Here is a 19008-nt window from a genome sequence, read left to right as displayed (position 1 = left end):
TTCATAACTCAAATTTGCCATATATTTATTAAGATTAGCATACTTTGTATAGACCAAAAGAGAGTAGAATGAGGCGAGCTCTAATCTTTTGGGTACTGAGGTCATCTCTGTTTGATGATTTCATGGAATGATGCCAATAACTGACCCCAGTGATAATATCTTGGTCATCAAAAAAAGGTTAAAAAGCAAACTTAAGTACAACAGTGTGCATAAACTCAGCTATGTAGGACAGTTTATTCCTTAGGACTCTGAAGAACTAAAATTTTACAGTGGTACTGAGTGTATGGAAACGGAAAAACAAAAAACAAAACACAAGGTTCTAATCAACTTACTACAAAATTATAGATACTACTACTTTATCACTTTCTGCTTATTTCACAACTTATAGATACTACTACTTATCACCTTCTGCTTGCTTCACAATTTCTCTGATTACAATGATGAAGAGAAGTATCAGAAAGGCTTGAAAACAAAACTGGAACACAATTTTCCCAACAATTGACAGAATTCATATCCTAAAGTGAAAGCTCAAGAAAAAGCACCCACCACATCTGGGTGTCCACATCGTATCTGTAGAGATCATCTGCAAGCCGGTATTTATTGGCACTGAAAGCCTTGTAGCCTCCGTGAATATACAGGGCCTTGGTCCTATCATCATAGACACTGCTATGGCCATAGCCGCCTTGGACAAGGGCACCCTGGGTGTGTAATATACTCCATGTGTTCTTATCTGGAAAGAGCAAACAGTTCAAGGCAAATGTTGCAGGATCCTCCTCTCAAATACTTAAAATTACCAATTAGCTTAAGACAGAAGATATTTCGGGAAACTTGATACACATAACCTTAATCATTTTTAAAGGAAGGCCACCTAAAACTTTATACAAATCCAGGTGGCCAAACATCTTTGGCTCCCTGCCAAATTGACAGTAACAAATACATACTACTTTAAATTTGACATTCAAAGAATATTCACTGAAAAAAATATACCTACCCAAGTCATATTCCTGCACACTGCTTATATATCCATAGAGAGGGCAGTGACCAAAGATAACCAGCATGACCACTCGGCCATTTTTCAACGTGACAATGTGCGCTGAGTGCCCAACCACTGCATACTGCTCCTTTGCTTTGGGGGACAACAACACCCATGATTCATTATGAATATGAAACACTCTCAACTCATTGGTCACATTCCCTGTTGAATCAATTTTTCCTCCATACATGTAAATTTTATCCTGGGGAAAGAATGTAAACAAAATTCTAAAAAATATCAAAAGGATCAATTCTAAACACAAAGAAGTGAACAGTTCAAAACCTCAATATTATTCTTAGCTTAAAAAGTGTTAGTGAAAAGCACCTTTCAGTGAAAGAACAAAATAAATCATAATTTTTATCCCTAATACTTGGCCACTTTTCTTGGATTTCCTCATACAAGATTTTTTACAATATAAAATGATTTGGAAAAACAAAGTTGAAATAAACTACAAAACAGGGAAATGAAAATGACTATTCAATTACATTGTAATTCTTGGCTAAACTTGCTAATGAATGTAAAAGCTAATCTACACTAAGTTAATTATTAATCATTTAGTACCATACTCATAATATCCCAGTTTGACTTATGAATCCATTTAAATCTCTTAGGTTAGAGTCAACTTAATTTAACCAATTATGTACCCCTCAAATATTAAAGCTTTCCCCTAATTAAAACCAACAATGAAGTCAAAATCAGAGAAAGCAGAATGAGGATTACCAGGGGTAAGAGGGAGGAGGGAATGGGGAATTATTGTTAAATGAGCATGGAATTGCGATTTCATGAGATCAAAAGAATTACAAAGATGGATGGTGATGATGACTCCAACATTATGAGTGAAGTTACTATCACTGAATTGTACACTTAAAAATGGCTAAGATGGTAAATTTTGTTATGCATAGTTTACCACAATAAAAAATATTAGGGGAAAAAACCCAACATTAAAAGCTATCAATCCCATAATATGATAAAATTAACTACAGAGGAGTTGAGTTTCTAGCTTAGCACAGAGTGGAGACGTTTTACCTGGTATGATGCTAAAGAATGGCCATATCTAACCACCACACTGTTCACAGAATGGTTCAGTGCAAGCCACTCCCTAGAAGCAAGGTCATACCTACAAAACAAACAGATCATATTTTCACCCAAACAAGGAAACAGAACATCTTGGAGTCTTTATTTGTAACCTAATCCACTTTGGAGATGCTCGTTAAATCTATGATGGATGTGGGGAGGTACCTGAGCAAAGAAACCTAGTATCTGGGCCTATTAGGCATTTGAGAACTCAGGAAGGGGCAGCGGGGCTACACTGTCTGGGAACAAAAAAGAAAACCAACTGAATTTTCTAGTATTTCCTGAAAACTTCTAGATCACTTGCAGGTTGCATTATAGTCAAGGGACTTTCATTACTATAACTTTTCTTTCATTTAACCATATAAAAATAAGTGAAAGTCACTCAGTGGTGTCCAACTCTTTGAGACTCCATGGACTAAACAGTCTATGGAATTCTCCAGGCCAGAATACTGGAGTGGGTAGCCTTTCCCTTCTCCAAAAGACCTTCCCAACGCAGGGATCGAACCCAGGTCTCCCGCATTGCAGGCAGATTCTTTACCAACTGAGCTATCAGGGAAGCCCCATATAAAAGTAAAAACACATACTGAAAAAGGGATGACAACTAGGTTTAAAAAAATTCCTAGCCTTTCCTTTTCTTTGCCTAATTTGTATTAAAAAAATTTTTTTATTGGTGGATAATCGCTTTACAATGTTGTGTTGGTTTCTGCCATATAACAACACAAATCAGCCATAAGTATATGTATGTCCCCTCCCTCTTGAACCTCCCTCCCACTCACCAACCCATCATACCCTTCTCGGTTGTCACATAGCACTGGGTTGAGCTCCCTGTGCTACACAGCAACTTCCCACTAGCTATCTTTTTTAAATATGGTAAAGTATATGTTTCAATGATACTCTTTCAATTCATTCCCATTTACTTTAAAAAGTAATATTTTCAAGTTAACTAGAAAATCATTATTCCATCTCAATTATAGTATGAATACATTTAAAGAGCTTTAAAATACAAAATGACCACATATTCTGTCACCTAGAAATGAATATTAAGTAAACTTTCTTCCATATATTTTTTATGGATACACACAAATAGAAGAATAGATTGATAATATACATTCATACAAAGGGAGTCATAATATAGGTGATAATTTTAATAAAGTGTTAACTTTAAATCTATATAATTTAATAGAAAAAAGAGACCAAAGGGGAACCAATGCTATTTTTATATTTTAAATGTTTACTTTCTATAAGTTTTCCTGAATACAATTTTTTAAACTATGAAAAACATTATTATATGTAAATAGGGTATGTTTTATCACAACATAATAGCAAAAAGGGAAATAAGTATCCATCAATAGTAAATAGATTAATCAATTATAGTACATCTATATAATAGAATAAAAAATAAATATGCTCAAGAAACTTATTAATATAAATCTTGAAACAATGTTAAGCTAAAACAAGGAAACTGCAGAATATTGTTTCTATAAAAACTAAAAGCAGAAAATTTATTAATGCTAAATATGTTCATATATATCAAAAGTCTCTTGTGTGTTATATGCTCAGTTGTGTTCAATTCTTTGGGACACCATGGACTGTAGCCCACCAGGCTCCTCTGTCCATAGAATTTTCCAAGCAAGAATACCGGAGTGGCTTGCCATTTCCTATTCCAGGGGATCTTCCTGACCCTGGGATCAAACCTAAGTCTCTTGTGTCTCCTGCATTGCCAGGCAGATTCTTTACCACTGAGCCACCTGGGAAGCCCATATTCAAAATCTAAAGACATGTATGTGAACAAATGACACCACACTCTCAGGATACTGACTGTCTCTGGGATTTTCGTGGGGCATGCAGGGGTCTTAACTATATTAGCAATGTTTTATTTTCTAACCTGAATGGTAAATGTATTAACATTATTTTTCTCTAAACCCTTCCCTTTATCTTAAAATATTTTATACATGATCTGAAGCAAACATAAAATGGTGACATTCATTAAATACAAATAACACTTAAATCAGTACCAGCTATTATTTTATGTATTTTAATATTCCATATTTTTAAAAATACATGAAAAATTATTTAGAGAGTAAATTCAATTTAAAAATTATACATAATTTATTTTTGGACAGACTCCACTAACTTCCTGCTTTGAAAGTTAAAAACATTAGCACCTATATTTCCTCCCATTTTTTCTCCTAATTTTTGTTCTATTTACATTGTCCAGGTTCAAAATCATGCACATTCCATTCTATAATTTGAGTTATATAGTACTGGATCTACATTTTAGCTGAATCAACTTCTCACATTCCTCTTACCACAACTTCTCCTTCTTGAGTCTTTAATTATTAATTGGCTACATTTCACTGTCAAATGGCTTTTCCAAGTGGAGCCCCTATGTGCACCTTCACCTAAATTCTTTCATGTTGAAGAATATCTGCTTGCTAGCTTGAGAGGTGAAGGTGTATAATACTCATGGGCCATCCTTTCTTTCCCACACACCTTGCTGATGCTGCTCCCCTGAATGCTGCTGGTACTGAATGTTGCCAATGGAGGTCTGAGGCCAGTCTGATTTTTTTCCACTCCAGTGGTTTGTTTTTCTGCTTAGAAGTCTAAGAAGTCTCAATCTTTCTCATTCTCACCCCCTCTCCTTTCTTTCCTCCCTCTCTCACTTTCTCAATCAATGCATTTCTCTATTTCCTGCCTCCCCCGCCCCCCCCCCACTTTTTTTTAAAGACACAGTACCATACTTTACTTATGGTATAAATAATTTAAACACATCTGGGTAAATGTTTTTAACAAAATGAGCTGCATACTACTGCAACCTTTATGGCAATCTTCAAAGCGTTTCCTGAGAAGAACTAGCATGACTTCTGAAAAACACATATATATCTTATGCTCAAGTTTGAAAGAGAGGAGAACAAAAACAGAAGGAAATGGTGAGAGCACAGAAAAAGTCTCCACATGACCCAATCCATGTCTCTTTCAAGTGACATGGAAGGTGCTCAATCTGTATCTTAATGCATGTTTCTTTTCCTCAGTCAACATGTCAGCCCAATAGCTGGTCAGAGACACTAAGGTGCTGGCTGCTGCTAAGTCGCGTCAGTCGTGTCCGACTCTGTGCGACCCCATAGACGGCAGCCCACAAGACTCCTCCGTCCATGGGATTTTCCAGGTGAGAGTACTGGAGTGGGGTGCCATTGCCTTGGTCCCTATAATCTGGTTAAGATGAACTGCCAAAGACACATAACAAGTTGTCACTCTTTTCACAACACAGAAAAGCAAACATAAGACAAGAACAATGCTGATGCAATAAAATGTAAGAAACACCATGTACTAAATAAATGCTCCTTCTTATGGGAGCTGAGTCCAAGATAAAGGAATATTCAATAACCAGTTCTAAGACCTGGACATGCAGTTAAGCAAAGACAAACCTCAGGAATTCAGAAATAGGTGTCGTCCATAAAGGTACAGCCATTTCTCTCACAAACTCCTCCCTGATGGCTGGTAACACAATGCTCATCCTGCCACAGGGCACATACTCTGCCCCTCCCAGTGGCCTGGTATTTCAATCTCAGTTTCTAGCCATCCAAAGACCACAGGATACACTCTGCAGAGATTGAACATGATCTCAGCCAGAAGGAGGCAAAGAACCACCTGAGGCTTCCCACCCAATAACTTGATCAAATTAGGTCTTATCACTCAACAATTATAAAATTCTTCCTGAAACATCTTGTGCTGTTTCAATCCACTTGTCCTGTTAGGTTCTTTTCTTCAGTCACAGCAACTATCTATATTATATTGGATCTTCTGTCTCCCATATATCTTTGCTTTCCTCTAATTTATCTGTATTCACAGGAATCATGTCTATTGAGGTGTCAGCAGTTCAATTTTCATTCTAGGTCTTGCTGTATGTAATTTATTTGTATTTCTTTACATGTGTAACCTCTCATTTCATCTCATTTTGTTATTATTTTCTCTTCCAGCTTTTTTCTGAATTCAGATTCTCATTATTTTGATTCATAGCACAAAGCAGTTGGAAGAAATCTTCTGCTTTCAAGTTTACTCTTCCTCTATGATCAGTTCTTGTCAGTTTTATATGCTGTGTTCTTTCCTTTTTACTTTTTTCACCATAGACATTTGCATTTGCTACAATGTCATTTCTTTCATCTTGCTGCGGTTAGACTTAGATTGCTCTTCAGATATTACATTTCCAAAGTATGCGTGATTTTTCCTTTTTCCACTGTATCTAAGACAAGTTAATCTTTCCATCCTAGTTTTAGTGTGAGAGTTGGCATTTTATGTTCTATCCCCTTCTCTGAAAGTCTAAAGAAATGTTGGGGCTCAGATGTGGGTGGTGTGTTCAATCTATTAGAATAATATTTCCAAAGTCTACTTGCCTTTTAGATTTTGTTTAAGTGTTCTTCCTCAGAGATCAAATTTTGGGATATCCAAATTACACAGAAGCTCTGACTTCTGGGTAGGGTCAGCCACTTAATCAATTTCCCCACTCTTTACCTGATCCTTCTCATCAACTACTTCTACTATTCAGTTAAAAGGGTTAAAAAAACAAAGAAAGAAAGAAAGAAAACCCACAGTGATACCCAATCAGTCTTCTTCTTTCTAGATTTGGGGCTGTTAGTGTTAACTCTCAGAATTTCACCCGTATGGTTTCTGTAGGGTAAAGAAGGAGTCCATCTTACTGTTCCTATGTGCCTGTTTTAAGTTTACTGGATCAGGTGATACTCCTTACCTAGTTGCTCAATTTCTAATTTTTTTTTAACTTAAAAAACAGCAACAACAAACACTTTTTGCTCAAGGAAAGGAAATTCAGTGATGAAGCTTCAATTGGAAATCTTAAACCAGAAGACCAAGGCCATCTGTTTTGCAAGAGGACCCTTGGGTGATATAAAGTAGGAACTGTTTTTTAATGTAACAAAGTTTTGGGTTAATAGGGTCGTAGAGAAAACAGAGTGAGGATAATTCCTGAAATATACTTATCAAAGAGTATCAATAATGATCAAATTTATGATCTAAAGTTCCAGAAATATTTCTTCTCAAAGGTGTCACTGTATTTACTTTTCACGAGTCAGTAAAAATTTATCTGAAACTATATTAGTATTTACACAAAATACATAAAGCTGTAAAATCATGTTTTGATCAATTACAAGTAGAAAACATGCTAAAAATCTAAAGAATAAGTGTGGAAATATATTTGTTAATTACTCCTTTCTACCCATGGACAATGCCAAGTAGGCATTGTTAAAGTCTCCCTCCTCCACTGCTGTCATGTCTAAATCCAGAGTCTCCCAAAGAGCTGGAAAATTATGCAAGATCTTCATCACAGGTTTGAGTTTTGAAAAAAAAAAAAAAAACAGATGTGAGTCTGAGGAGTCATTCTGGGCAACAGGGAATGCTCACAGACTGTGTGGTAATGGGGGATCCAAACACCAAGTGCTCCAGAGGCTGCATGTTCATCACGTATGTCATTGTGGAAGAGGTGGATGCAGCCATGAATGCAAGGCCACAACGTGGATGGAAGAGATGTGTAACCAAAGAGGGAACTTTGATGTGGAACTCAAGAGAAGATTTTCAAAGTCCTGGTGCCCATTCAACTATGAAAAAGATTTTTGCTGGTGGCATTAATAAAGACACTGAAGAACATTATCTAAGAGATTATCTTGAACAGTAGGGGAAAACATAGGTCATGACTGACTGAGGCAGTGGCTAAAGGGAGGCTTTTGTTTTCGTAACCTATGATGACTATGACTCCATAGACAAGACTGCTGTTCAGAAATACCACACAGTGAATGGCCATAACTGTGAAGTAAGGAAAGCCCTACCTAAGCTAGTGCTTCATCAAACAAAAGAGGTTGAAGTGGCTCTGTAAACTTTGGTAATGTGAATGACAACCCTGGTTGTGGAGGAAACTTCAGTGGTCAAGATGGCTTCGTGGAACCTCATGGTGGTGGTAGATATGATGGATGTGGGGATAGTTATAATGGATTTGGTAATGATGGAAGCAATTCTGGAGGTGGTGGAGGCTGTAATGATTTTGGCAATTGCAATAATCAATCTTCAAGTTTTGGACCCATGAAAGGAGGAAACTGGAGGTAGAAGTTCTGGCCCCTATGGTGGTGGAGGCCAATACTTAGCCAAACCATGAAACTAAGATGATACGGTGGTTCCAACAGCAGCAGTAGCTATGGCAGTGGCACAAGGTTGCAGAAGGTTTTAATTACTGCCAGGAAACAAAGCTTAGCAGAAGGAGAGAGCCAGAGAAGTGACAGGGAAGCTACAGGTTATAACAGATTTGTGAACTCGGTCAAGTACAGTGGTGGCAGGGCCCAGCTGCTATAAAGAAGGTATGTTTTAGACAACACTCATGTGTATGGGTGAAAAACTCGAGGTCTGTATTTGCGACTAACTGTTTAACAGGTTATTTCAATTTCTGTTCCATGGAAAGCATAAAGCATTCCAAGAAAGGGTTTTAATGTAGTGGGTTTTTGTGTTTTGTTTTTTTTTTGCACCCATGCTGTTGATTGCTAAATGTAATAGTTTGATCATAATGCTGAATAAATGTGTCTTTTTTATTAAAAATGTGCTGTGCAAAGTTAGTCTTCTCTTAAGCCATTTTGATAAACAACCCCAATGGTATGAAGCTAGAATTATTTCAGGGTGATGCTTGGTTCCATTTGAAATTTATTCGCAACCTGCTTGGGTAGAGAAGCCATTGTCTTCAGAAACCTTGTGTAGCTGAACTGACAGTTACTGTGTTGTGACCTGGAATTCACTGTTAAAAAGTCACCTAAGCAAAGTCATGGAGGTCTTTGGTTATTAACATAACTGTTGGTATATCCTATGCAATACATCTAAGTTGAATTATGGTACCAGATAAAGCTATAGATGGGGATGAAGCTTGTATTGCTTACAAATTATAATCACCCATTGTAATCTGTAAGCAATAAACTAATATCCTCAAAATAATAAATTAAATTAAAATTAAAAAATAAATGTGGCTCATGAGGTTTACCAGTCAAATAAAAGTAACAGGTGACAAAAATATTTCTAAGAACAAATATTTGTGAAGGAAACAGATAATTCATTTAATCTCTCATTCACTTGATAAATAATTACTTGAGCACATTCTATGCACTAAGCCAAATTGAGTGAATAAACAAGGTCTCTAATCTTGGAAAACACAAGGTAGAAAAGGCAGAAAACGAGCAAGTACAACAATGGTCATATTAGTAGAATTAAAGTAGAATTAAAAATTATGAACACTGCTGTAAAGGAAATGAGAAATATGAAAGAAAACAAGGGGTACTTGTCTGAACTGGCTTATCAGGGAGGATCTCATTACGGCACAGTTAACTGACAAGGTATGTAAAAGGTAAAAGAAACTAGCCCTGAGGTACAATGGCAGGAACAGTCTAGATAGAGGGAACAGCAACCGTAAGTAAGGAGTTTTAGGTAAGGAAGGAGAGTTGGTGGTGGCAGGAGGGAAACAAACTGGGTATCAGAAGGTAAGCAGTGGTCACATCAGGTAGGAGGATCATTAAATCCCATGGGAAGCCACTGAAAGGTTTTAAGAAGGCCATAAATGATAAAATGCATACCCTTAAAAAAGCATTCTAGTTGATATTTAGAAAATGGATTAAGAGGAATGAATGAAAGCAGACAGACTTGATAGGAACATACTGCTGAAGCCTAGATGAGACACTGACAAGCTGGTCTTAGAGAGAAAAGAATGAATAGGCATGTATTTGGTGACAGAACTGATGGGCTGGATAAGAGATTAATGTTAAAAGGAGGTGAAGGAGAGGAAATATCAAAATAACTCCCAGATTTCTTGCTTCAAGTGAAGATGATGTCAGGCAGAGGTACTAAAAATCACGTGAATGGTAGAATATACAACTTTCATAATATCTAGTATAAAATGGAAGGCATGATCATTTTCCTATCTTTACCTTTACTTCTCAGGGTGGCAGTAATAGAAGTAGTAAGAAGTGGTTAGATTAGGGATAGATTTTAAGGGTAGGACTAACAAGACCTGCTGACATATTGTGGCAGACAGACACTAGGGTGGGCCTCATGAGCCCTGCCTCCTCATGTTCAAGTGAGCAGGATCCATGATTTGCTTCTAACCAACAGAATATGGCAAAGATGATGAGATGTCATTTTCATGACCTCTATCCTGCTAGCGGGCTCAGTCAAAAGACTCTCCTTGTGGCCTGGTAAGCAGCCTTACTTCATTTTACTATTGGGAAAACCCTAGTGATAAGGAAGTCTGGGCAGCCTCCAGGAACTATGAGGTGACCTCCAGTTGACAAACAGGAAGAAGTCAGGGCCCTTAGTCTTACAACCACCAGGAAATGGATTCTGTCAACAACTTGAATGAGCTTAGAAGTGGATTCCTCCCCAGTTGAACTCCTAAATTAGAACACAGGCCAGGGAACACTTTGACTGCAGTTAAGCCACACCTAGACCCCTAACCAGCAGATACTATGAGGTAATGATATGTGTTGTTTTAATCTTCTAAGTTTGTGGCAATTTATACAGCAAGAGGTAACTAAACATATACTGAATGGAGTGCGAAAAAACAAGAAGTCAAGGATAACTACAAAATTTGGGGGCTTAAGCAAATAGAAGAATAGACTGGTCATTTATTGAGATAGGGACTTCTGAGGCAAGAAAAGGCTTGGAAGAAAGATCACTTTGGGACGCATGGCGTTTAAGATGCTTATTGGGCAGCCAAAGACTGAGAGGTCAAATAAAGGGGTAGAGATATGGGAACAGGAGACAAATCTTGGAAGCAGATATAAACTTGAAAGTCACCAGCATAAAGGCCAAGATATAACATAAGATCACCGAGAGAATAAATACACACACTCACCAAGGGGACCAAGAGGGCTGAGCCCTCATGCACATCCTCATTTAGAAGTTAGTCAGCTGAAGAGGAACCAGCTAAGGAGGTCGAGAAGGAATGAGCAGTTAGGAAAAAAAAAAAAACAACATCAAGGAAATGTACAGTTCTGAAAACAAAGTGAAGAAACTGTTTAAAAGAGGGAGAGACTAGTCATATTAAATATTGGTGAAAGATCAAGTAAGCTGAGGACTAAGACCTGAAAATTTAAAATCCATTCCTTAGTCACACTAGCCACATTTCAAGTGCTCAAAAACATGTGGATAGAGACATGACAGTGCAAACACTGAACATGTTCGTCATGGCCAAAACAGAAACTGTCCACTGGAAAGAAACAGAAGACAGAAAAATGAGCAAAGATGCTGTTGTGGTTCCGCTGCTAAGTCATGTCCGAATCTTTGTAACCCCCATGGGCTGCAAATTTCTCTGTCCTTCACTGACTCCCGGAGTTTGCTCAAACTCATGTCCATTGAGTCGATGAAACTATCTAAACATCTCATCTTCTGCTGCCCTTTTCTCCTTTTGCCTTCAATCTTTCCCAGCATCAGAGTCTTTTCAAATGAGTCAGCTCTTTGCATCAGGTGGCCAAAGGATTGGAGCTTCAGCAACAGTCCTTCCAATGAATATTCAGGGCTGACCTCCTTTCAGATTGACTGGTTTCATCTCCTTGCAGTCCAAGGAACTCTCAAGAGTCTTCTTAAGCACCACTATTCGAAAGCATCAATTTTTTGGCATTCAGTCTTCTTTATGGTCCAACTTTCACATCCACACATGACTACTAGAAGAACCTCAGCTTTGACTCTATGGACCTTTGTCAGCAAATGATGTCTCTGCTTTTTAACACAGAGGTTTGTCATATCCTTCCTTCCAAGGAGCAAATGTCTTTTAATGTCATGGGTGCAATCACCGTCTGCAGTGATTTTTGGAACCCCAAATATAGTATCTATCACTGCTTCCGCTTCCCCCCCCTTCTATTTGCCATGGAGTGATGGAAACAAATGCCATGATCTTAGTTTTTTTTAATGTTGAGTTTCAAGCCAACTTTTTCACTCTCCTCTTTCACCCTCATCAAGAGGCTCTTTAGTTTCTCTTCACTTTCTGCCACTAGACTGGTATCATCTGCATATCTGAGGTTGTTGATATTTCTTCTGGCAATCTTGATTCCAGCTTGTGATTCTCCAGCCCAGGATTTCACATGATGTACTCTGCACAGAAGTTAAATAAACAGGGTGACAATATACAGCCTTGTCATACTCCTTTCCCAATTTTGAACCAGTCAGTTGTTCCACGTATGGTTCTAACTGTTGCTTCTTGACCCACATATAGGTTTCTCAGGTGACAGGTAAGATGGTCTGGAACTCTCATCTCTTTAAGAATTTTTCACAATTTGTTGTCACACAGTCAAAGGCATTAGCATAGTCAATGAAGCATAAGTAGACTTTTTTCTGAAATTCCCTTGCTTTCTCTATGATCCAACAAATGTTAGCAATTTGATCTCTGGTTCCCCTGCCTTTCTGAAACCTACTTTGTTCATCTGGAAGTTCTTGGTTCACATACTGCTAATGCCTAGCTTGAAGGATTTTGAGCCTAACCTTGCAAGCATGTGAAATGAGCATAATTGTATGATAGTTCGAACATTCTTTGGCATCGCCCTTCTTTGGGATTAGAATGAAAACTGACCTTTTCCAGTCCTGTGGTCACTACTGAATTTTCCAAATTTGCTGACAAACTGAGTGCAGCACTTTAACAGCATCATCTTTTAGGATTTTAAATAGCTGAGCTGGAATTCCATCACCTCCACTAGCTTTTTTTTTTTTGTAATAATGCTTCCTAAGGCCCCCTTGATTTCACACTTTAAGTTGTCCAGCTCTAGGTGAGTGACCACACCATCATGATTATCCAGCTCATTAAGACCTTTCTTATATAGTTTTGTGTATTCTTGCCACCTCTTCTGAATCACTTCTGCTTCTGTTAGGTCCATACCATTTCTGTCCTTTATTGTGCCCATCCTTGTATGAAATGTTCCTTTGATATCTCCAATTTTCTTGAAGAGAATTCTGGTCTTTTCCATTCTCTTGTTTTCCTCTATTCTTTTGCATTGTTCATTTAAGAAAGCCTTCTTATCTCTCCTTGGTATTCTCTGGAACTCTACATTCAGTTGGGTGTATATTTCCCATTCTCCCTTGTCTTTTGCTTCTCTCTTTCCTCCACTATTTGTAAAGCCTCCTCAGAAAACCACTTTGCCTTCTTGCATTTCTTTTTCTTTGGGATGATTTTGGTCACTGCCTCCTGTACAATATTACAAACCTCCTTCCATAAGGAAATCAACTATGAATATTCATTGGAAGGACTGATGCTGAAGTTGAAGCTCCAATACTTTGGCCATCTGATACAAAGATGTGACTCACTGGAAAAGATCCTGAGGCTCGGAAAGATTGAAGACAAAAGGAGAAGGGGGCAGCAGAGGATGAGATGGTTAGATAGCATCAATGACTCAATGGACATGAATTTGAGCAAACTCAGGGAGATAGTGGAGGACGGAGGAACCTGCATGCTTGAGTCCACGAGGTTGCAAAGAGTCATACATGACTTAGTCACTAAACAACAACAAACAATAATCATAAAAAAATAGCATGAAATGTATTCATAGATATCACAAGAAGAGATAAAGCTGAGTATGACCAAAAGGGGAGGGGGACAAGTGAACAATATAAACCAGTAAGGTAATCTTTATCTTTCAAAGCTGAAATGGGAAACAAGGCCACTAGCTCAGAAGGAAAATAGGAGAAAATGTGGTAGAGATCTAAAAAATGAAAAGATAACATGACAGCTGAGCAGGAGAATAAGAGAAGGAATGTGAAAAAATTAATGAAGCATAAACTCCTGTAGGAGTCAGGAATTATTGGCATTTCTCTTGAATCTGTACATTCATGTGCTTAGTCACTTAGTCATGGCCAGCTCTTTGCGACCCCATGGACTACAGCCTGCCAGACTCCTCTCTCCAAGGAGTGTTGCAAGCAAGAATACTGGAGTGGGTTGCCATTTCCTTCTCCATCTGTACATTGGTATCTTTTGCCAAACTTGGGCAACTGTTACTTCTTCAAATACTTCTTCAGACACACCCAGTTCCTCCTCTTCTTCCAGGGTTCCTCTGGTGACAGAAATGTTAAGATATTTTGTTACAATCCACAGGTCTCTGCAATTCTGTTCATATTTTAAAATGTTCTATTTTCTCTGTGTTGTTCGGATTAAGGAATTTCTATTCTTCTACCTTCAAGTTCACTGATTCTTTCCTCTGTCCTCTCCTTTCTATTGCTGAGAGAACTGTTGAAGCATTTTATATAATGGCTGCTTTAAAATCTTTGTCAGATAAGTCTAATATATGTGTCACCTTGGTATTAGTATCTCTTGACTGTCTTTTCTCATTCAAGTTGAGATTTTCCTCTTAGCATGTCAAATGACTTTCAACTGAAATCTGAACATTTGGGGTATGATGACGTAAGACTTTGGATCTTATTTAAATCTCCTGTTACAGCAGGCCTCCCCTGATACCACCCCAGGGGAGAGACAGAAGGTCCACTCATTCTTGCTATTACTGCCGGGCCGGGGTAGAAATCCCCACAATGACTCCACTGATGTCACAGGAGTCAGGGAGACCTCATTAATGCCTGGTGCAGAAAGTCCCAGCTCTCTAACTGGCCTTCTTTAACCCTACCTTGGTAGGATGGAGAGGGGTGGTTGGAGCACCTCACTATCTCCTAGCATTAAGTGGAAATTTAGACTCTACACTTACACTTTCCAGGCAGGGATACGGGTGAGGCCATAGTTCTTTCTATGGTATTTGGATAGGGTAGAATGGTTATTATCTAAAAGTTTTCTGTCTTGCTAAACTGCCCCTTTCCTGGTCCTCATGCTAGAGAAAACAGGGTTTTCTTGGGTTTTTTCAGCTTGTACCTATTAACATTTCCAGACTGCTGATTTTTTCAACATCAAGGCTGAGAAAATACGAAACAAAAGGAAAATCCTTGGAACTTACCATTATGTCATTCTTTGGTTCTTGGTAAGACTGCCTTCTTCAGAGTTTTCTTATGTTTGTATGTTGTTTTATATAAAATGTCAGGGCTTTTAACTGTACTTACCATACAAAGAACAGGGCAAAACGATCTTCATTTATTTGTGATTTTAAAAAATTTCCTTTTTCATATTCTATTTCTAAAAGAGTTATCTGCTGTGTTTACTCTGTGTGTTCCTTCTAAGTTTGTCTTTAATTCTGAAATTATTTTAAAATTCTTTCCTAACTTCTATCATCTCCTTTCTGAAATGTTCTAGTTCTGGTTATATTGTTCTTTAATGTCTTTTATAATTTTCTTGTATTTTAGCTTATTTTGGAATATTAAGTTATAATATTTATCAGTTTTCTGAATATATTTTTCTATTATGCTTATATATTTGAAGGGGTGTTATTCTATTTATTCTCTTCTTTTCTGTAATAACTCTCCATGAGATTTGACCTTGATATTTTTCTGTTGCTGAACTTTAAGTAAAATTACTTTTTCCTGAACTCTTACAGGAGAAGTTTTATTCAGCTAGTTTTTCTTAATTTCTCAGCTCTCTAGCTCCTCTTCTGTTGTACTGTACTGTCCAACTATCCTGCACCGCACTTGCTGAGGTCTCCTGGCTCTGTTCCCTTCCCAGACTGTTATCTGGATGTTTTTGAACTTTTCCTAGGCTGTCTCTGTCCTGTTTGATGTGAATTCTATTTCCAGCAGCATTTCCTCAGTTTGGGGCTTTCTCCTACAGAGTCTTTGACTAGTTCATTTTGAGAGTTAATAAGTCAGAATCTGCTTCAGCCTCTTCAGATCCTACTACAGAACCCTTGAGCTCATTCCCCTACTAGAATATGCAACATCTTCCCAATTATAGTTGCTGTTCTCAAAGCAGCTTGCTGAGTTTCCCAGTGGGTTTTTAGGTTTACTGTTGGTGGGCCCACTGCTCCCCTCTGCTTACTGTTACAAAGATACTGACAGCACTGGTCTTACAGCTGTCAATGGCTTACCTCCACCCGTTTGCGTAGATTCCTTTTGTCATAGATGCTGCCCCTGTGTCTTAGTTGTTTTGTGTTTTTTTTTAATTTTATTTATTTACTTACTTTTGGCTGTGCTGGGTCTCTGTTACTGCACAGGCTTTTCTCTAGATGTGGAGAATGGGGGCTACTTTTTACTTGCAGTGCATGGGCTTCTCACCGCAGTGGCTTCTCTTTTTGCAGAGCACAGTCTCTAGGCTGTGCAAGCTTCAGCAATTGTGGCTCCTGGGCTGCACAACTGTAGAGCACAGGCTCAGTAATTGTGGCACACAGGCTTAGCTGTTCTGTGGCATGTGGGATCTTCCTGGATCAGGGATTGAACCTGTGTCTCCTGCACTGGCAGGTGGTTTCTTCACCACTGAGCCATCAGGGAAGCCCTCTGTGTTTTAATTTTTAATGACTATGTTTGGGGGATTCCTTAAAGAATAGATGCTGATTTTTTACAACATTCATTAGCAGAAAATGTTTAGGAAAAGTTTCCAGGGTGCAAAATCCGCACACGAAACTATTTATAAATTTCTACTCAAAGTCAATCTCCATAGCTAATTCCATTGTGAAAATATATTCTCCCTTCAGGATGAGCAGCATGGAACCAGTAAACAGACCTTGAACCCTGGGAAATATTAGAGAATGACATAATTTCCCCGTAGTAAATTATAAATTCAAGTCACTTAACCTACAGAAATGCTAATTAAATTAAAAGGTAAAGCAATCCCTCATTTATCAAGAATTTACTACATGCACCTGAAGCAAATTATGAGATGGTATATGGAAAAGATGAATTACTCCTTATTACAACAATGAATTCTTTTGGACTCCCTTTTTCAAAAATCTAAGAATATGTCCCCAAAAGTCTAGAATAGAACTGTCAAAATACTAACAGAGATTTTCTTCAGGAATGCAATTACTGATGATTTCTTTTCTTTTTACTTATCTCTATTTTAACTATCTTCAAAATGGAAAACTAAGCTTCTTATAAAAATGTTTAAAACAACTTACGCTAGAACCATGTTGTAATCTGAGTGGTTGAACATATATCCGCCAACAACCCACATTATATTTCCATTGACCACAGCTTTGTGAGAGGCTCTGGGGAGCTTTAGGTCAGAATATTCCTCTCGTGTCCAAAATGACTGGTTAGCTGGTACAGGAACTGAACATGCAGGACCTAACAAAATATAACAAATTAGCTTAACAAAATGCAGCTTTCAAATTACTCCATTTCGTGAATTCCCTGGTGGTCCTGACGTTAGGGCTCCACCCTTCCACTGCAGTGGGCACAGGTTAGGGAACTAAGATCCCACATGCCGTGCAGCATGGCCAAAAATAGAAAATTACTGCATTTCAAGTTTTAATCATCTAAATAAATATCTAAAGAATACTTATAGTCTTTCCTTTAGCATCTAAATATCAGACAAATCCCTTTAATTTGCACTTTCAATTTACTCAAGGCTAGTGACCAAGGATAATCTCTAATAAAATGTAAAATCACACACTTGCTACTGAAGACCTGACCATATCCAGGTTAGGATTTTTTAGTAATGAAATACTTGCTAAGCAGCTCTCAGAGGAAAGAGTAGACAAAGGAATTATTAATTCAAATGAAAAATTTTATAGAGCTAAAATGTAAAGACTAGTCCTGAATGTGTTATAAACTATCCATTTCCTGGAAAATCAAGAAACTCCATTTCTGAGAGGTTTGGTTTCTGCTCCAGCAAATTGGAAGTTAGTCAAATACTTCAATTGTTTAACTCCTCAACATAAGCCAAACTGAATAAACTAAAACATTTAAACAAGCATAGTTCTGGAAATTCAAAATAAAAGTGTTCTGAGAAAGGAGTAAATGTATAAAAAATAAATAACTAAATCAGTAACACCTACTCCTTGAAGAATTTGCTAAAGGGGTTGTTTAATAATCTTTATCTGCACTAACTGACTACTTTAGGATTCTACTGCATAACAAACTCCAATTTTCTGTGAATTCATTGAAAGTTTCTGTGGCGAGACCATTATTGTCAGCTCTTGTCCCACATCTCAGCTTGGGTCTCTGCTATGTCTTATGGCTGAGACCAAGTTCTCTAAATTCATGAATGAACTGTGAAGAATATTAAAGTGTTTCAAAACTCTATAAAGAGACCACAACCATACATTTATGAAATTCAAAGATTTGTAAGAAGTTGAATAAAGAGATATGAAAACTTAAATGCCTCCTGATATTTGATTAATATAAATGTTACAGATACTAGGAACAAAGTGAATCTACGATTTATTAAGCTAGAAAGATTCTGTGGATTAAAAGAAAAAAAAAAAAGAAAAGAAAGAAAGACATTCCTACCTTGCCACTCTGAGAAGCAGGAGCATCCTCTGACATCACTTGAATTGCAGATGCCTCGATGAGGAAAACCACAGTTATTTACACAGTGAGGAATGTCACATGCTTCACCTTTCCAGTTTTCAGAACATTCACATTGAACAGTGTTGCTGCTATTACTGATCTTACATTCTCCTCGGCCTGAGCAATTATTTGGACACATGTCAAAACTATAAAAATAGAGGATGGAAATTAAATCAACACAAAGCAACACTGATTAATTTAGCAGAACTTCCTCCTACATAAGGCTTAAGAAATCTCACTATTTAGCCAGTTCACTCACAAGCATAATTGCAGTACTTACCATTCAGCCTAAATGGGGTCACTCAACCCTGCAGAGCTAGGCAAGTAATAAAATAAAATTAAACCTGTTGGATTCTCATAAAAAAGAGACAAGCTAGCCCACAAATGATAAGCATTATAAAACTGCCAAATGCATGCTTACAAGTCTGGACAAGAAAAGGAAAAAACAAACTAACAACAATACACTACCATCCTCATTCCTCTGGATTGTCTCTGAAAGTTTACAG

At 37.6% G+C, this 19008-nt stretch overlaps 1 protein-coding gene across 2 annotated transcripts in view; it reads right to left on the bottom strand.

Annotated features, from left to right (window-relative positions):
* Positions 1-19008, bottom strand: part of ATRN (attractin) — a 187981-nt gene that overhangs the window by 98219 nt on the left and 70754 nt on the right. For both annotated transcript variants that reach the window (XM_006072902.4, XM_006072903.4), the window contains exons 5-9: positions 18443-18648; positions 17107-17275; positions 2060-2150; positions 992-1235; positions 547-730 (exon numbers count right to left, since the gene is read on the bottom strand). In XM_006072902.4, the coding sequence (XP_006072964.3) occupies positions 547-730; positions 992-1235; positions 2060-2150; positions 17107-17275; positions 18443-18648 (894 nt within the window). The remainder of the gene's footprint in view (positions 1-546; positions 731-991; positions 1236-2059; positions 2151-17106; positions 17276-18442; positions 18649-19008) is intronic.

This window comes from Bubalus bubalis, chromosome 14, assembly GCF_019923935.1.
Source record: "Bubalus bubalis isolate 160015118507 breed Murrah chromosome 14, NDDB_SH_1, whole genome shotgun sequence".
NCBI classification, from domain to species: Eukaryota; Metazoa; Chordata; class Mammalia; order Artiodactyla; family Bovidae; genus Bubalus; species Bubalus bubalis.
The sequence above is the reverse complement of the archived record's forward strand: the minus strand, read 5'-3'. Positions and strand labels throughout refer to the sequence as shown.